The sequence below is a fragment of the Triticum aestivum genome, chromosome 5D (assembly GCF_018294505.1).
Source record: "Triticum aestivum cultivar Chinese Spring chromosome 5D, IWGSC CS RefSeq v2.1, whole genome shotgun sequence".
NCBI lineage: Eukaryota > Viridiplantae > Streptophyta > Magnoliopsida > Poales > Poaceae > Triticum > Triticum aestivum.
Window position 1 is genome coordinate 441,165,592 of NC_057808.1, and position 20,510 is coordinate 441,186,101.

The 20,510-nt window shown below is 46.3% G+C and overlaps 1 protein-coding gene and 1 long non-coding RNA gene across 2 annotated transcripts; one reads left to right on the forward strand and one right to left on the reverse strand.

Moving 5' to 3' along the window:
* Positions 1-566: 566 nt before the first annotated feature.
* On the forward strand, positions 567-1,528 carry LOC123122530 (uncharacterized). The gene is made up of 2 exons (XR_006460251.1): positions 567-890; positions 1,297-1,528. It is a non-coding gene; the product is annotated as an uncharacterized lncRNA (long non-coding RNA).
* Positions 1,529-2,609: 1,081 nt separating this feature from the next.
* Positions 2,610-5,544, reverse strand: LOC123122528 (G-type lectin S-receptor-like serine/threonine-protein kinase RKS1). The gene is made up of 7 exons (XM_044542729.1): positions 4,530-5,544; positions 4,325-4,426; positions 4,041-4,237; positions 3,725-3,935; positions 3,359-3,596; positions 3,084-3,234; positions 2,610-2,924 (listed from the first exon to the last, which is right to left on the reverse strand). Exons 1-7 carry the CDS (start codon positions 5,527-5,529, stop codon positions 2,610-2,612), a joined length of 2,214 nt encoding a protein of 737 aa, XP_044398664.1. The 5' UTR covers positions 5,530-5,544.
* Between the last annotated feature and the right edge of the window lie 14,966 nt (positions 5,545-20,510).

Consider the following 20,510-nt stretch of genomic DNA (forward strand, 5'->3'; position numbering starts at 1 on the left):
ATCAGAATTTGGATCACAGTAGACAATCAGGTTCTCTTCTATGATTGTTGGTTATTGTTTTCATGTAGTCCAATACATAAGTACAGCTCATAGCTGCATGGTTAGAATTCAGAGAAAATGTACATAAAGTTCCAGATAATAGAATTGCAAACTTGGACAATACCTTTAGAGGAAATTTGTATGCTGGACATGCTTGACCATGTCAAAGATCATGCATGAGTAATTATATCCTCGGGTTATTCGTATTATCTGCAAAGTGAGCTTCAAAATTTTGTAAACTAGCATTTTCAATAGTTCAGAGCTACTACTTCACTGTCAGTATTTAGGTGGATGGTCTCTGTTTTAAATTCATGATACAAGTAATGCACTTCGTCAAGTTTTATTTATCTGTGTCCTTGGTTCCAATAGCTATATAATTTCTTCGCAAGCACCCAAGTACGGCAACTCTATTGCCGTTCATGCTTGGCCTATGCCCTACAGAGAGGAATTAGTATTTGCCTCTTTGTGTCAGAATGTAGTTGTGTCGCATGCCTCTTGTATCATTTTCATCGTTGATAGATGCATTACCAAAATATCATTGCAAAATTTCGTGGTTGCAGTATTTGTCTTGTTAATTTTGCATTCCTCCCTTTTCTCATAAAGTGTTAATTCTGTGTTAGTTATATCTTATGTTTTCTATGTTCATTGCTTCTGTTGACTTCAGATTGTGCATATGTGGAGAAGCATGTATGATTGCCCTCAGGTTTAGAACATATTGCATAACAAGCCATTCTCCTTGGCAGCCGACCTAGAAGTGAGGTCACAATTGACACCCCTTGTCGTCCAACTTCCGGCACTTGAAGTCTCTGTGCGACAAAATTATGCTTGCCATCTGATCACCTTGCCGCATGGTATGTTCATGGGACAGAGAATATGAGATGCAGCTCCCCAATGTTTTCACTTCTCCACTCAAAATTTTCAGGCCACAACCTGAATATTTGTTTCCTTGTTGTCTGTCATCAGCATTTTTCTTTGCAGAAACCTGGTTAAGGAAGTTACCAGTAGTCCAGTACTAATATTTTCGTATGTATGTACTTGTGCACTCACCCCTTTTATATACATATATGGTTCAAAAAGCATCTTTTACTTTATTTTTTGTTTATTTGCTCAGTACAAAATGTAGTGCAGTCTATGATTTTTTTCCTTGGTCTAAATATACCACAGACCCTCTACAGGCTCCTTATTTTTTTTCCATTGTCTAAATATACTACAGACCGTTTATATATATGCAGTACTGATTGCCTAATGTCCTTCTAGGTGAGAAGATAGATTAAGTTGGAGTTCGAGAGCTAATATTGTTGGCACAAATGTTTTGAGCAAACAACTAAAAGAAGGGTATACTATGCTTTGCAGATGGAAAATGATTCCACGGCCTCATATATGCCTATGGTATATGTAACTAAGCATGAATCAATTTTTTTTCTCTTCATGGTGCTATTGCATGCAGCATGCTTGTGCATATTTATCAAAGTATTCAGTTGAACACTTCTACTTCATTCTTGTTTGTTCTTGAAAGTGTGCTCAAGCAACAGTAAGTATGTTATTTGGATATATTAATTGTGTGGGCTGGAGGTGGAGCCTGTGTTAACCAAAAGCAGATTGGTATTGTAACACTTCCCAAATGTGTGTGGATGGATTTTCTATTTGTCACATGCTCTGTCCCCTCAATTTAGAGAGTAATGAGAAAGCTGGTTGGAGAGAACAACAAATCTTCGCCAAGGTAAAAATGGAGAAGAAAATATTTGGCTTGGACAAGGGGGTCATCGATCAGAAACCATAAGTTTGATTTTTGCTCAATGCGTACACATCAACAATATAGCATTACTGTGATCAATGTTATGATACATCTTTTTTGTCCACTATGCTCCTAAGTAAACAATGTCTACTTGATTATTTGTGATTCCGTAGCGTAGCACTAGCACGGGCATCTTACTAGTCTGATAAAAAGACTGAGGTGGAGAAGTAGCTGAGTAGTATTAGACTTTATCTAGTCCAAAAGGCTGAGCTGAACTAGTACTACAGTTGGTGTAGTGAAGCTGGCAAGCATCCCTATAAAAGGGCATATGCATCCATCGTTGTAAATCATTCCACTCCGATCAATTCAACTAGTACTCCTTTCTCAAGTGCAGCTCCATCCGTGTATGTTCGCTAGTGTGTGTGCGTACTTGCTAGTGTGCGCAGCGCAAGCAAGTAGTACCAGCACTTAGCTCTTCCACCGGTCATTCATCAGGATATTAGCTAGCCAGTAGTTTTTGCGCTAACACTGCCAAGGCATCTCTGTTCTTCAGCTTAACTACTTGTTTCTCTGAACCTCTGAATGTGTAATGCATAACTTCTCTGAATAATTTTCAGCGTAAACATGGTAAATATTTCAATTTCAGCAAGACATTCATACCATCCATTTCAAGGCTGATCAACTGAACACTCCTTTATATACGTCTTTCATTTATATCTCTAACAAATGCTCTACAAGTCTGGAGTTTCCCCCAGTAAAAAAACAAAAACTGGAACACTAGGACTAGTGCAGCTTCCATGTGAAGAATGTTGCAGTTACTACTGTATATACCATACTACCTGCCTTGCAGAACTGTCATGGCCATGGTGTTCCTGGTGTTCTCGAGATCGCTTCTCTCGATCTTCTGTCCCATCATTTCGAAAAAACCAGGCTGCACTGGCGTTGGGAGGGATAGTGACACCGTCGACGATGCACTTCCGTTCTCTAAGATGGACACGACGGAGGACATGAGTGGCCTCCTGCTCGGGTCGTCCTCGACGCAGAGGAGCCCGACGTGGATGCACAGCAAAGCCTCATCCTGTGAACAGCTCCCTGCCATGGATGGATCCACCAGCTTACCTGCCTTCCCTTCCCTCCACAGGCTCCATGCCTACATGAAAAAAAGTATCATATCAACCATTTGTGTGTTTTGTGTATGTGTGTTTGAAGATGAATATGAATTTAGGCATGACATGGACTGAACTGAAAAAGGAAGGAAGGTAACTGCAAAAATTGGCGTGGCAATGCCATTTTTAGTTCAGGGTCGTACATAGACTGTCAGGCTGGGAAACTCCATGATGCCCTCGGTTGTGCTTATCCTGACGCCGCTCATCATCTCCAGCAGCAGCACACCAAAGCTGTACACGTCGGACTTGACAGAGAAGACTCCCTCCGCCGAGTACTCGGGAGCAATGTAGCCACTGTCCACAAGTTTTTTGTGTTGTCAGAAGAGACGCCGAATTTTCGGTGAAATGCTAGCTTGGTACCAACTTTAAAAATATGCTTTTATTTCTGAAAATCCAGTTAAGTGTTGAGGTTACTCACTATGTCCCGACAACGCGCTTGGTGTTGGCTTTGACTTGGTTGTCAGCGAAGATCTTGGCCATGCCAAAGTCGGCGATCTTGGGCCGCATCTCGGCGTCCAGCAGCACGTTGCTGGCCTTGAGGTCCCGATGTATCACCGTCAGCCTCGAGTCCTGGTGGAGGTAGAGCAGCCCCCTGGCCACACCCTTGATGATCCCCAGCCTAGTAGGCCAATCCAAGGCTGATTTCCTCGCACTGTCTGCAACAAATGCCATACACAACTTCAGGAACCATGTAAATAGTTTCATTAACTTGCTTGTGTAAAAACTTGATGAGCGGCTTCTGTCAAGAGTTTCATTAACGTGGACATCTGAACATTATATGTACCAAAGAGAATGGCGTTGAGGCCCTTGTTGGGCAGGTACTCATAGATGAGAAGTTTCTCGGCCTCCTCGGTGCAGCAGCCGAGGAGGCGGACCAGGTTCCGGTGCTGCAACTTGGCGATCAGAATGGCCTCGTTCTTGAACTCCTCTGCTCCCTGGTCCGAGTCCTTGCTCAGCCTCTTCACAGCGACCACCTGACCGCCGTATAGTGTTCCCTTCCCAATGGTAAACAGAAGCAAGTGGACCGAGTGAGATCATGAGTTGCTTTAGTTTGGCGACTGAATTTTGTGCAGGAGATTTTAGGTGACTAAATTTAGTACCTTGTAGACTTTGCCGAAGCCTCCGCGTCCGATCATGAGTGTTTCCGAGAAGTTGCCGGTGGCCGCGACGATGTCGGTGAGCCGTATAGAGGGGAACTCAAGGTCTACCGTGTGATCTCCTTCGATTTCGCTCCATGTGTTTGTGGTTCCCGTCCCGGGCATTAGCTTCTTCTGGCTCACGGTTTTCTTTCTCCTATCTATGCAAGATGTTGTGAGCAACTTTTTCTAAGAATGATTGAGCATTTGAGCATGTCACGTTTAGCGGTAAGAGGAAATTACTGTACCTCTGAATCTCCACAACCATACAAAGAAAATGCATGTGAGCAATAGGACAGATGCTGGCACCGGCAGTGCTATTTTCACTACATTTCTGCTGGACTTTCCACCTCTGTTCGGCAGGGCTAACACCGGCACTGGCAAATTGGTTCGGTTTGATTAAACAGACGAAGTTCGGCAAAAAAATAAAAAAAAATTATGTTTCTGCTGTACCACCTGTGGAGGCAGCAGCAACGGGCACGCGGAGGTAGAGCGTCTCGCCGCCCCAGCCGATCATCTGCGCGTCGACGAGCTCCCCTGCCCACACGATGCACCGGCTCACGTCCCCCATGGCGCTGCTGCTCTGCAGGTTGGCGTACGCCATGCACGAGCAGTTGGCGGCGCACCTCGCCGCGCACTCCTCCGCGCTCCGGTTGCCGGAGTCGAGCGAGAACTTGTCCGGCACGTTCATCGTAGGCATCGCTATGAAACCCACTCCTATGCTGCCGCGTCCGCACGGCGGCAGCGCCTCCTTCCGCCGGCACCCTTGCTCGAAACTGAAAGCTGTCCACTCCGCCGGACTCGCCGGCTCGAAGCCATCGAGGCACCTGCACGCCGCGGGAGCCACCGTAACGTCGCAGTACCCGTACGCACCGCAGTCCCTGTACGTGCTGCACCCGCTCGTCGGCCACGACTGGAGCATGTCCCAGGTCGACGCGGCGCCGTCCAAGCTGAGGAGCTGGAACCTGCCGGAGCTGGTCACCACGTACCGTGTAGGCGCCGCGCCACTGGAAACGGTGATGGCCACGGAGATCTCCTCCTCGGTCAGGACGATCGCCGTGTAGAGTATCGTGCCGGCGCTGACGTACATGCTGGTCACGGCGTGCCCCGTCCAGACGGGCGTGCGCCAGTAGGGGCGCGTCCCGTTCCACATGAGCAGCTGCAGCGACGTGCGGGGGTCCAGGCCGTAGGAAAAGCGCCCCGGCGCCGGGTCGCCGGAGGATTTCCAGGACACGATGCGGTCGCCCTTTCCCGTCCGGCGGCTCAGCCGCATCTTCATCCCCGGAATGAACGTATCCGTCGGGTGGTCGAAGCTCTGCCACAACGCGGGGCCGTTCGCTCGCTGGACGACCAGGTCGCCCTCGTTCGTCAGCACGGCCGCTGCCGGCGCCTGTGGTGATGAACTGACCGCGACGGTCGTGTTCCAGAGCACGCGGCCGTCGGCGTCGGACATGACGAGGCGGGAGTCGTTGGCCAGCGCGAGCGTCGGGGCGCTGGCGGCCGGGGCGCCCCGGTTGGCCACCCAGACGACGGTGCGAGGCCCGGGGATGCCGTTGTACCATATGCCAAGATACCGTCTCGCCGGGCCAGCGGCGTCGTCTGGGGAGAAGAAGCCGAGAGCGAAGGCGCCGCCGTCGGACACGAGGGACTGTCCGGCCAGGAGCTTCTCCCCCACGGCCAGCTGGTCCTTGGCGGACGCGCACAGGAGGAAGAAGGCGACGACGAGGACGAGGACGGCAGAACGTGACCGGTCCATCGATCAACTTCAAGGTGCGTGCAACGAGATCATCAGGAGACTTGATTTTCTACTCCCGGGGCACCTACACAAAGCTAGCTATTTACTCACTCCGTCTCATAATATAAGAGTCAGAATATAAGAGCGTGCAGTGTAAAAAAACACTCTTATATTAGAGCATCTTCAACAAACGCGCGATAGCATGGCGCGTTAAAAAAGTTTCGCAGCGCTGAAATAGTGTTTTTGCGCGTGACAGGTTTACCAGACGCACGAGAACACACGAGCACAAGCCGGCGCCTCAAATTTGCAGCCCCATAGCCATCATGCGCTAAATTTACGGCTCCGTTTTTGTGTGTGCTCTATTTTACAACTTATGTTGAAGCATCGTTGTTTGTCGCGGGCATATTTTCCAGCGCGCGGCTTGTATAGCGCGAGATGCTCTTATAAGACAGAGAAAGTAGCTACGGCCTTGACGTTTCTCTTGGCGGTACGAACGTGATCATTCTTGTCCGAAAGGCGATGTCGCCATTGTAGCTAACCCGACGGTCACAGGCGGAGCTCCCGGTAGGGCGAGGCAGGGCGCCCGCCCTACCTTGATTTTGTGCAGAAAGATTAGTACATGTAGTCATACGCTGTCGCTGGCCGGTTCTATGTGCGTGGAGTCACGTTCGCTAGAAAAAAGAAGACTTGCTGCTGCTGCTGTGCATCCTTCGCTAAGCGGGAACTAAGAAAGCAATCAAGCCCATCCCAGTTGATCAAGCCGCACGCACCAGTTTCCCTCAAAAAAGAAAAAGGTGCACGCACCAGTACATGCTATCTCTCTCTCTCTCTAAAAAAAAAAGTACACCATGCCATCACACGGAGAGCTATAAATTTCTATAATTTCAGCCTAAAAAAAATATAAATTTCTACATTTTCATGTTGTGAATTTATGATGTAAATTTTCATAGTAGCTTCACAATCTAGATGGCATTAAAGCTTCATTATCCATTTGTTTTCAGGTCTACTTAAATATGCTTGCATTCCCATTGTATTTGAATTAGTTTAAAATCATGTAAAATTATCAGAGCATATTATTATTGTGTATATGCTATTTGATATTTCATCAAATTATATATCACTCCCTCCGTCCCATAATATAAGAGCGTTTTTGACACTACACTGGTGTAAAAAACATTCTTATATCATGTGATGGAGGGAGTGGTCAGTGTTCGCCCCACCTTAAACTTTTTTCGTCCTCCGCCACTGCCGACGGTGACGCTACTTTGCGAGTTCATATTGACTAATTTCAGCATGCACCCAGGTGAACTAGTCTTAGTCTGGTCTACTATGTGTGCGCGTTTTACCTACGCGCTAGTGCATAACTCGACCTACCTTGCCCAACAACGGCAGTTTTTTTTAACACATTACAATCACAATTGCTCACGAATATGCACATTGCATCCTATCCGCAGAGATTTTTTTTTCTGCAGTGGAATCAGAAAGATGTATTCGACCAAACGTATTATCTCGACAGTCAGCCAAGAAGCCACTGAACATAAAGCTAAACAAAATGAGATCCATGGGCACTAATACCCATGACATACTCGTTATAGAATAAGCCCACCCAGGTGAGATGAGATCGCGGAAATTCGCCCCCACGGGCGACGGGAGTGGAACCTGCAAGGTAGCACCAATGTGCCCTCGCCACTGAACAGAAATCTAGAAGGTTCGATCAGCCAACTCTCGGTCACATTCAATTATGCCATTAATAAATAAGATAATTAATAAATAATGATGAGTTGGAACTGGACCGCGACAAGTTTACACCCACACTGTAATTAATAAATAAGATAATACCCCGCGCGTTTTCGTGGGAATTGGTCGATAAATTTTTGGGTTGACAATATGAGGATGAAAATTAAAAATACATATGACTTAATATATTTCGTCATGTATACTTGTAAAATATTTATTGAATATATGTACAATAATTGAACAGAAAACATTTCCCCTTCGTTGGTTTAATGTTGTGTTGTGGTGGATCTTTTCACATGCATAGTTTTCCATACATTTTTTCTAAAATATAGCATACATTTTTCTGAATGTATGATTTTTTTTAAATTAGGCAAATATTTTTTAGCATTGTATAAACAGTTTTCTTAGATGTCACGTATATTATTTTTAAATGCATGACCTTTTTTTTAATGTCAAAATAATAATTCATACGGATGATCAACATTCTTTATACACGTTTAACATCTTTAAATTCATGATTAACATTTTTTTAATTTTACATAAAGTGTTTTTGGTATTATATATTTACACTATTTCAAAATATAAGGCAAAAACAAAAATATAAATGTGAAGAAAAAACTTGGGTGGCGGCAACATGACACGACCATGTGGTTACTGGGCCGGCCCAACAATGGCTTCAGCATGGGACCTTGTGCTAGAGTCGCTACAATACCTCATGGTCTTTTTTTTTTTGAGAAAAGGCCATCATGGCTAGCTTTATTACGATTAAATAGTAGATACATCGTCTACGAGCTTGCTGACCAAAACACAGGTGGCTCGTGCAACCAAAAAGAAGAGATCTTATTACAATAACTATGATTCGCTAGCACATGAGCTGCTTGATTAGCAGACCGATAACAATGTTTATAGACGACCTTTCCTATAGCCGTAGCCATATCCACACACTCCGCAAAGATTGCCGTAGCTGCATCCCGCCATCTGGATTGTCCGGTACAAAAGTTGATCACCTGCATAGAATCAGACTCCAGCTCAAGGCGACTGTATCCGAGAGAATTAGCTAGCTCAAGTCCATCTTTCATGGCCATCACGTCGGTTGTGACTACGTCAGCTGCAAAAGGGACAAACCTGCATTTGGCAGCAATAAAATTACCATATGCATCTCTTAGAATAGCTGAGATCGCTCCCATTCCCTCTTCCTCATAGAACGCTGCGTCCACATTTACTTTCACAAAATTTGAATCAGGTTTACTCCATTTTCTGTCTTGTGTTCCACTTGGCTTAGAGAAGGCTTTGTGATAATTGCTTGCAATCGCTAACACTGATATGGGCCAACAGATAATCAGAGGGACTGTCTCATTATGCGTAATGCGTCGCCTAATCCACCATAAATACCAGCAAGCCACTGCCACAACCTGCTTAAAATTCAGAGTTGGTTCGAGCACCATTGGGATATTCGACAAGTCACTAGTAGAAAACAGGCCTTACATTTGGGCCAGATAAGCCCATTAGTCCCGGTTCAGTCATGAACCGGGACCCATGGGCCCATTGGTCCCAGTTCGTGAGGCCAGGAGGTCTGCCAGGCCTCGTGGGGACATTGGTCCCGGTTCGTCGGGCCCCTTTGGTCCCGGTTGGTGGGACGAACCGGGACCAATGGGCCTCGCTCCTGGCCCACCACCATTGGTCCCGGTTGGTGGCCTGAGCCGGGACCAAAAGCTGCCCTTTACTCCCGGTTCATGCCACGAACCGGGACCAATGAACCGGCCAGGGGAGAGGGCTTTTGTGTGTAAAACATTAAAAGCAAAAAGAATTTTCATAAAATAAATAAAAAAGCAAAAAGAAAAGAAAATAAATAAGTAGAAACAAAATAAAATAAATAAGTAGAAACAGAAAAAACTTTAATAAATAAGTAGAAACAAAATAAACTTTAATAAAGTAAAATAAATAAAAATAGCAACAGTAAGTAGAAACAAAATAAAATAAATAAAGCAAAAAAGAAATAATTTTCATAAAATAAATAAAAAAGCAAAAAAGAAAAGAAAATAAATAAGTAGAAACAAAATAAACTTTAATAAATAAGTAAAAACAAAATAAACTTTTATAAAACCTCTAGTATTATTGAAACTAAAATTATATAAAATTTATGCAACTAAAATTATCAAAGTATTTTCTGTTCAAATCATTAAAAGAAAAAGGAATTTTCATAAAGAATTTTTTTGTTATAAACTAAAATAACAAAATATGCTTTTGAATATAATGATAAAACACAATAATATTCAAAAGCAGGAAAAAGAATCACTCAAAAATCAATGTTTATAGTAAAGTTATTCAAAAACTAGTGATTCACATAAATTTCAAAAAATTCAAATTTAAACTATTCAAATTGGAAAACAAATGGCACTAACAGAAAGTTTATAATTTTTATTACCTAAAAGCAAAAGGAACTAAAAAATAAAGCAAAAACAAAAGAAAATAAATAATGCAAAAAAAAGGAAAAAACTGGGAAAAAAATGCCACCTACTGGGCCACTACGGCCTGAATACGACTAGAAACCCTACCATGGGCCAGGATTCAGGCCCGCAGAAGGTCCAGTAGGCCCAACAGGCATAGCAGTGACAATTAGGCCCGTAAGCCTGCAATCGAGAGGAGCTCGAGAGGGATGCGACAGTGGGGCTTATAAACCACTACTCGCCCCTCTCAACTAGCGAGGTGGGACTAAAGTTTTGGTCACGGGCAGCACGAAGCCTTTGTCCCGGTTGGTGGCACCAACCGGGACTAAAGGTGGGCATTGGTACCGGTTCGTGGCACCAACCGGGACCAATGCCACCCTTTAGTCCCGGTTGATGCCTGCTGAAAAGAGGCCTTTGGTCCCGGTTGGTGGCACCAACCGGTACCAAAGGGGGGCATTGGTCCCGGTTGGTTCCACGAACCGGGACTAAAGGCTTTGGTATATAAGCAAACACTTGTGAAAATTTCACTTCTCATCTCGCAGTTGCCGCTCCGACGACGCCGGCGACATCGACACCGCCAGGCTGCCCCAACGCCGCCCGGCGCCCCCGCCGTCGCCGTCGCCGTCGCCCGCGCCCTCGCCGTCGCCCGACGCCGTTGCCTCCTCGAGCACTGCCCCGACGCTCTCGCCGCCGGCCCGCGGTCGCCCTCGTCGTCGTCGGCCCGCGGTCGCCCTCGTCGTCGTCGCCCGCTCCTCGTCGCCGTCGCCCGCGCCCTTGCCCTACCCCGACGCGCCGCCCCGGCACGTGCCCCTGTCCCGACGCGCCGCCCCACGCCCCCGGCCTGCCCCGACCACACGCCGCCGCCACGTTCGGTCCGGCCGGCTTCCTCTCTGTTTTTTTTCCAGATTTTTTGTTCATATATATGATGATTTGTTTTTTGCATTTTTATAAAAATTTATATATGTATGTATGTTTTCTGTGTATATATGTTCATATATGAAAAAGTTAGATTTTTAGAAAAAATTTATATATGTATGTTCTCTGATTTAGTGCATTTTCGTTTAGTTTCATTTTTAGAAAAGTTTTATATATTTAGGAAGAAGGAAGAGAAGGAAGAAGGAAGAAGAAGAAAAAGTTTTATATATGGAATAGTTACGTTTTTAGAAAAAATTTATATATCTAGCAAGGAAGAAGGAAGAAGAAAAAAAACTTTTATATATGCAAAAGTTACATTTTAGAAAAGTTTTATCTAGGAAGAAGGAAGAAGGAAGAAGAAGAAAAAGGAAAATAATAAGAAGAGGAAGAAGGAGAAGAAGAGGAGAGGAAGAAGAGGAGAAATAAATAAGAAGAGGAAAAAAATAGGAGAAGAAGAAAGGAATAGAAGAGAAGAAGAAAAAATAGAGTAATTTCTATTTTTTTTCTTCTTCACCTCTATTCCTTTCTTCTTCTCCTTTTTTTCTTTTTTCTTTTTCTTTATCGGGTATGTCGTTGTCGATATACCACCTCCCCGATAACTTCGACATGGGGGGGGGTCGATATACCACCTCCCCGATAACTTCAACATGAGGGGGGGGGGTCGATATACCCCCTCCCCGATAACTTCGACATGAGGAGGAATAGAGGGTCGAGGGGTCGAGGGTTCGAGGGTCGTCGAGGGTTAGAGGGTTGAGGGGTCGAGGGTTCGAGGGTTCTAGGGTTCTAGGAATATGCAAAAGTTAGAATTTTTAATGTTCATAGAATTTTTTTGGTGATATTATTGTCGAATATGCAAATGTTTGTATGTTCATATGTAAAGAATATGTCAATTTTTTTGTAGTAGATGATGATGATGATGATCTATGAAAACTTGGTCAATTTTTTCTATTAAAACTCGTATTAAGTTTGTTCGATGAATGTTTCATGGGAGAGAGGGAGTAAAAACTCATCAGACATGAGGGTGGAGGAGTCCCCCTCCGGTTCCTAACTCTCTTAGGAATTCAACATATATTCAACATGAGGGGGTGAAAGATCGTGGATGTCGCCTAGAGGGGGGGGGGGTTGAATAGGCATAATTACGGTTTAGGTATGAACAAATGCGGAATAAACCTAGCGGTTAATTTGACAAGCACAAAACCTACAACAACTAGGCTCACCTATGTGCACCAACAACTTATGCTAAGTAAGATAAACAACTAAGTAATAGCAAGATATATGACAAGAAACATATGGCTATCACAAAGTAAAGTGCATAAGTAAAGGGCTCGGGTAAGAGATAACCGAGGCACGCGGAGACGACGATGTATCCCGAAGTTCACACCCTTGCGGATGCTAATCTCCGTTTGGAGCGGTGTGGAGGCACAACACTCCCCAAGAAGCCACTAGGGCCACCGTAATCTCCTCACGCCCTCGCACAATGCAAGATGCCGTGATTCCACTAAGGGACCCTTGAGGGCGGTCACCAAACCCGTACAAATGGCAACCCTTGGGGGCGGTCACCGGACCCGTACACTTTGGCAACCCTTGGGGGCGGTCACCGGTACCCGTCAAATTGCTCGAGGCGATCTCCACAACCTAATTGGAGACCCCGACGCTTGCCCGGAGCTTTACACCACAATGATTGAGCTCCGAACACCACAAACCGTCTAGGGCGCCAAAGCCCCCAAGAGGAACAAGCTCAAGGGTACCAAGCACCCAAGAGTAATAAGCTTCTCAACTTGTAACTTCCACGTATCACGTGGAGAACTCAAACCGATGCACCAAATGCAATGGCAAGGGCACATGGAGTGCCCAAGTCCTTCTCCCCCAAATCCCGCCAAATCAACTAATGCTAGGGAGGAAAATGAGAGGAAGAACGAAGAAGAGAACATACAGAACTCCAAGATCTAGATCCAAAGGGTTCCCCCCACATAGAGGAGAAAGTGATTGGTGGAAATGTGGATCTAGATCTCCTCTCTCTTTTCCCTCAAAACTAGCAAGAATCCATGGAGGGATTGAGAGTTAGCAAGCTCGAAGAAGGTCAACAATGGGGGAAGAACACGAGCTCAAAGGATAAGGTTCATTGGGGAAGAAGACCCCCTTTTATAGGAGGGAAAAAATCCAACCGTTATGTGCTTAGCCCGCACACGAGCGGTACTACCGCTCGGGCGGAAGAAGTAGGGAAAAGGAGGAACAAAACATGAACCTTGGGGCGGTAGTACCGCTTATAAGCAGTACTACCGCTCACCCTAGCGGTACTACCGCTGGGGGAGCAGAACACGGGACCAAAAAGAGACAGGGCAAAGCAGAGTACGGCGACAGTAATGCAATAGCGGTACTACCACCCGACCGGAGCGGTACTACCGCCCAATCGGGGTGGTACTACCGCTTATAGGCGGAGCTGCCATGCCTTACTGCCGTGCAACTACTGCTAAACCCGACACGAAAAGTGCAAGACCCAAAATCGAGGCGGCAGTAGAGTGGTACTGGAGCGGTACTTCCGCTTGACGCTACAAGCGGTACTACCGCTGCCACCGCGGTACCGCAGGGAGAGAAACAGAACTGCCATAACTTCTTCATATGAGCTCTGAATTGAGCAAACTCAAGCTTGTTGGATAGAGGAAGACTAATGGTTATAGTAAGAAGAGGCAGGGGATGTATGCCTAAAATATAGAGGAGAGAAACCTCCAACCGAGAAGAACCGGCATAACCTCCAACATCGAAAACATCATAGAATATGCAAGTGAACTCCGTTTTCGATGAACTCGAGCTTGTCATGAAAATGACCATAAGCTCCAAATCTCACAAGGAGAAGAACCAAACAAGAACCAATAAAGATGATGCAAGGATGCAATGGTTTGAGCTCTCTATGAACGATACGATCAAGCTACTCATCGAGAGCCCCCTTGATAGTACAACAATCGATCCTATAACCCGGTCTCCCACAACTACCATGAGACCGGTAAAATAGAAAACCTATCAAGGGCAAACCTTTACCTTGCACATGGTTCACTTGAGCTAGATGATGACGATCTTGAATCCCTCAAGTTGGACCACCTTTCTTGATTGCGTTGGCTCGATCAAGACTGGTTGATTGCTCCCCCATACTCCACTATGGGTGAGCCACTCTTCCGCACATCTTCACAAGTCCATTGTCACCACAATGGACGGCAAGCTTCAAGCATTTGATCTCTTCGTGATGCTTCACTTGAACTTGCACACCACAACCTAACCCCACAAAGAACTCTCACGAAGATCATGGGTTAGTACACAAAGCGTAATTGACAATGCTTACCATACCATGGGATCGCTTGATCCCTCTCGGTACATCTTTTACGCTTTGTGTGTTGATCAACTTGATTCACTCTTTGACTTAGTCTTGATCAACCTCTCACATGACTAATCTTTAGGTAATTCCTTGAATGGCACCTTGGTCATCACAAACTCTCCTTGAAACCAACAAATGGACTCCAAGAAAAGCCTATGGACAAATCCTTCAAATAAAACTCAAGGCAACCATTAGTCCATAGAGATTGTCATCAATTACCAAAACCACACATGGGGGCACCGCATGTCCTTTCAGGGGGGGTCGATACCCCCTCCCCGATAACTTCGACATGAGGGGGGGGGGTCGATATACCCCCTCCTTGATAACATTTTTTCCCATGTATGTATGTCGTCGTTGTCGATATACCCCCTCCTTTACCAAGTTAAAAGAGCGTTGTCGTCGAGGCCACCCTGAACCCTTTAAGCGTTGCCGAGGCCACCCCATACCCTAGAGAAGTGTCGAGGCCATTAATTAATATAATTCCTTGTTGTGAATAGCTATAGCTAGGTCTACATTTGCCACTAATATATCCATCTGTCATGTTTGTATAATAATTGCCATGCTGTAATATTTGCAGAAACTATGGAGCACGGCCGAGACGAGGAAGCAGAACGGGTGTTGGGGGACATAATCGCAGCCGGAGCTGATGTCATGTCGTATCTCAACGAAACCGATGGTATGGAAGCAGAGGGTGAAGAAGCAGGCTACGGTTATCGAACAACGGAGGAGGAAGGACATGATTATGATGGCTCCGGTGACCGAATGTCGGTGCAAGAAGGAGGCCGTGACGACGTCTCCGATGACCGAACAGAGTCCGGCCAGGTATATATATTAATTAAGCCTGTGCTGACTAGCTAATTGATGCATTCATTGTTTTGGTATCTACACATATTAACTCTCGTCTTTCTTCTTATTTCTAGCCCTCCCGATCGAGCACAACTTCGGTAAAGAGACGAGGCCCGAAGAAAAAATTGCGCTCAGATGAAAGGTTCACGATCATAGCAATCGCGCGCGATGGCCAACCGATTGAACCCCACCGGACCAAGGAGGCATTTACTGCTCAGTGCGGGGTTCTTGTTAGGGACATGATCCCGATCAGCATCGAGCTATGGAATCAGCCTAAGGATGAAGAGCTTCAAGTTTCTTTTGTCGAAGATAGACAGAAAGATGATCTTTGGAAAGCGCTGAAGGTAAATTTCACCCTACCGGAAGAGGAGGATCCGGAGAATCCAGTTAAGGAGCCAACGATCAAGTCCTTTGCGTTCAAGAAGATGGCAGATCTATTCAGGAGGTGGAAGAATGAGCTGAAAGCAAAGTTTGTCGACAAAAATAAGACACCAGAATTCGTCGGCCGATTTGAGAAGCTCAGAGATCAATGGGACGCATTTGTGGCCAACAAGACATCGGAGAGGAGTAAGAAGATGTCAGCGATAAACAAGATAAATGCTGCGAAGAAGGAGCATCACCATCGCACGGGGTCAGGTGGCTACCTCAAAGCCCGACCGTTGTGGGCCAAGGCGGAGAACGACCTGCTTGATAAAGGGTCGAACCAGAGACATTGAACTGGCCAGACCGTTGCTGGACTTGGTTCTTTGGGGTTGGCGGAACCTTGGACCCTGTAACAGGGAAGTGCGTTTGGACGAGGGAGCAATTGTGAATACCCCTCACGAAGCTTCAGCACTATATTAATGCAGTGCAGGTAGGGACGCTCGTTCCAGACAGAGAAAAGGACGAGCTCACAATGGCCCTCGGGAATCCTGAGCACCCTGGACGGACACGAGGCACGCCAGGCTCCGTTCCGTGGAAGGCTGGGTTTCCGGACGCGGGCGGTTACAAATGCCAAGAGAGGAGGAGGAAGGTGGAGCAGAGCGAACTGGAGGAGCTGCACGCAAGGGTATAGAAGCTAGAGGAACGAGATGCAGTTCGAAGCAAGCGACATGCCGAAGCTACCCCGCCATCTCAGCGGAGAAGCAGCGTGGCTTCCACCGAGCTGCTTCAGCTGGAGCCTGTCTTCACGGCTCCTGCTAGCTACCCCGTGGATACTATCACGGAGTCTCAACATTGCCACCTTATGACGCAATGGCAGAAGTTCAAAGTCAAGGCGGCTGTCGGCTCTGTTAGACCTCCTGAACCCGGTGCAACTTTTCACTGCCGTCCAATTCCAGAAGGATATGCTAGGGTGACGGTGGAAGAAATAGCGGAGGGATTTGAGGAGCTCGTGCTTGACCACCCTACCGGTGAAGGGGAGACTTGGCTAGGTTCTGCTTTGCAGACTCCATGCCTATGGCGGAAGGAGCTCAACAACCTTCCGAACTGGACGCCTCCGCCTCCTCCTCCTCCACCGGCGAGTCAGGGCACTCCGCCTCCTCCTCCGCCTGCTCCTCCGACGAGTGATCAGGGCACTCCGCCTCCTTCTCAGGCGCGTGGCGGCACTCCGCCTCCTCCTCCGCCTGCTCCTCCGGCAAGTGATCAGGGCACTCTGCCTCCTTCTCCGGCGTGTGGCGGCACTCCGCCTCCTTCTCCGCCTGCGCCGGCGCCCGACCAGCCAACCTCCTCCTTCTCCGCCTCGTCAGCAAGGGCGGAAGAGACCAGCCGCCGCTCCGGCTGCTCTGGCGCATCGTAGTCCTTCTCCTCCGCCTCGTAAGCAACTAAAGAAGAAAGCCGCAGCCGCTCGGCCTGCTCCGGCGTCTAGCAGTACAGGCGGGAGGCATTACAGATTCGGTCCATCTCTCGAGACTCCAGAGAAGTTACCATACGAGATGACCGAGAAGGAAAACGAGGAGATCTGTCAAGCCCAAGTGAAGGACTACTTCGCAACGCAAAGAGCTAAGAGACATCCACCTCCGGAGGAGAAGATAGATCCGGTGAAAGCGAAGCGCACTTTGGATGCCCTGCAGCGACCACCATCGTCTCCGCTGCAAACCAACTATGAGCGCATTACTGAAAAGACATATAAGGAAGCGAAGCAGTCGGGAAGTACTTGCAGTGACAAAAGGTTACAAGAACGAAGAACTGGGAAAAAAATTCCCCAGCTCGGCGAACAAGCGAACCAATCGTGCCCCCCGCTCAAGGTGTCTAGCGATATCGTCGCTAATCATCCGAGAATCTTGCCCAGTACCAATCCTGGAGATTACGACGATGTACATTTTGATATAATGGAGGTGGACGAATTCAAATACGAGTACGGGAAGCCTCTCGTCAAAGATGGAACTACTCTAACAACGATGATGCGAAGATTCCATGATTGGTACATGGAAACCTGCAGAAAGCAGTCAGCTGGGAAGAAAATCGATACTTTAACGCTGAAAGTTAAAGAGGATCAACATGACCTCATTGGAATTGAGGAGTTGTCTGTTCCATTTGAGGAGTTCTTCCAGTTTTTCAATCTAAAGGCCCTCGATAAATTAACGGTCACTTGCTACTGTCTGTAAGTACTACTTCTGTCATTAAGTCTCTATATATAACTCAGCTCTTTCATTGCATGTATATATAATTATTCTCACTATATTATGTAGATTAAAGATCGTCGAATGCAGAAAAGTTGAAATGTATGATATTTGGTTCATTAACACAAATTTCATAGATGAATTTACGGTTAAATTTCATGCCGAAGAAACCGAGGAGAACTTGCTACGATCGTTGGTAATAAATCAAAACAAAGATACAATATTCTTTCCTTACAACTTCAAGTGAGTGTTACTGTCTTGTACACATTCGGTTTCCCTTAATTATTAGTCGAGGTTATAGTAATTAATGTAATTGATGAGTTATATGCATGCGTGCGCAGTTTCCACTATATTCTCCTAGAGATTAAGCTTGACCAGGGTCTAGTAAGCGTCTTAGACTCGAGATGAAAAGATCGCGAGGAATATGCGGACATGTCTAAAATGCTCGAGAAGTAAGTTGAATCGATCATTATCGCACCATATCGGCAACTTTGTTCATTTCATGATATCAAGTAATTGTTTCTTTATCTCGCAGGGTTTGGGAAGTATTCACCGCACAAGTTTCGGGACTGCTGCGGGATCTGCGATGGAAATTCCCGAAAGTAAGTACTACTAGCTAGCTAGTTCCGCGCATCTCCCGTTGATTCTAGCTACTTTCATCAATGCCATTTATAAAGCTTCATTATCAGTTTGGTTGACCTCTATTTCTCGTAAAGTACTTGTGGCAGGAACCCGGGAATAATTACTGTGGATACTACGTCTGCGAGTTCATCTACAACGCGACGGCCAAGAATAGGCGGGGCTACTCTAAAAGACAATATGAAGTGCGTAAGCAAAAATATTCACAAGTTTATTTTATTACCATCATTTCTGTTGAGTTTCATTCATATATATTTATTGACCCCCTTATTCAAATTAGATGTGGGAGATGCGGAATGAACTCCTACCACAAGATCGCATGCGAGCAATTCAAGAGGAATTGGCTGGATTCTTTCTTGACCACGTCATCAATAAAGCCGGAGAATACCACCATGCATGTGGAAATTGAGTTCATATGTTAGGGTATTGTAAGAGATTTTGCACATTTATATATATATATGTAGCCAGTACTGTCGGTAAGATATACGAAAACTTGTTGTTCGATCAATCTCTCGGAGAGAAGGAGAGGTCGATCACCTTTCTCTGTATATGTTCTTGACGATCTTCTGTACTTAATAGTTTCCTTCATTTGCTTACTAGCTAGCTAGCGTGTCGAGTCCTCTCTATACGTAGCGTCGACCAAGCACGGAGATAAGAGAGGACACTTCTCTCTATTAGCTAGTTAACACAATATATGAAACCCCTAAATTAACCCTACAAAACCCCCCAACCCCCCCTTTCAGAAAAAAACCCAGCCCCTGAAATGCTGACACGTGGATAGCTTTTGGTCCCGGTTGGTGACACCAACGGGGACAAAAGGCCCCCCTACCTGGGCAAGCGGCAACGGCCACGTGGAGCCCCATCTGTCTCGGTTCCTGGGCGAACCGGGACTAAATGGACAGGGCTTTAGTAACGATCCTTTTGTCCCGGTTCGGAAACCGGGACAAATGGCCCTCACGAACCGGGACGAATGTGGTTTTCCTACTAGTGAGTTCAGCAAAAACTCCAAAACCGCGGACCCTGATCTGTCCACTACTATTGCCTGGTTAATTACTTCAGTTAGCCGCAAGTGCTGCCACATCTCCTTTGCATGGGTGCATGTGAATAGCAAATGATGTAGGTCTTCTGCTCCTTGATGGCAGATCGGACAGGCTCCGTCACTACCAATATGTCTGTTCATTAGTATGGATTTCATGTGAATAGCAAATGATGTATGTCTGTTCATTAGTACCTCAGGGTCTTGATTGGTCCGAGACAACTGTCAGTTGAGACCATTCAGATCACTCTAACCACGTACCCTCGCGGGTACCTTCTTTTTTTTCGCGAATACGCAAATCTTGTGTATCATTGCATTGATAGGAGTAGAATGATTATAAATAGAGGTACAACACATGACACGAACGCATACAGACATGAACATGATGTCCGGAACAGAGAGACAAGGGATGCTCAACCCGAACTGAGGATACATCACAGCTAAACCAACCAAACCCGAACCAAGAATGGCAATGCCGAACCAGGAAGAATTTCAACATCACCTAAGCCAAAACGGGGGACACCGCGAGCGAACAAGATAGCGCCTTCAAGAAGGAAGTCGACGCCAAGACGCCGTCGCCATCCGGTCCGGAGGAACCAGACCTAGGGTTTCCCCTGAGCTTGAAGAGGGGCGCAGCTGAGGGCCTTGACAGCGCCTCCAAGAAGGAAAACGACATCCGTAGACGCCGTCGCTGCTAGCATTGGCAAGCCAAGCAAGGATTTCTCCTTGGCCTGAGGCTGAACAATCCCATAGCCGCCTTAACAAGACCCACGCTTACGACCTACCTCTACCTCAACCTCTGGGGCATTCATGGCACTTTGCCCTACATCTACCTCGACCACCGGGACAGATCTCTCTCGAAATGACTATCGGCGACACCCAAAAACTACTGGGCTGAAACCATCACATTTGAGGTCGGCGACGTCGAAGGCATCTATGTTCTTCTGCTTAACTACTTGTTTCTCTGAACCTTTGAATGTCTAATGCATAACTTCTCTGAATATTTTTTCAGTCTAGCATGGTAAATATTTCAATTTCAGCAAGACATTCATACCATCCATTTCAAGGCTGATCAACTGAACACTCCTTTATATACGTCTTTCATTTATATC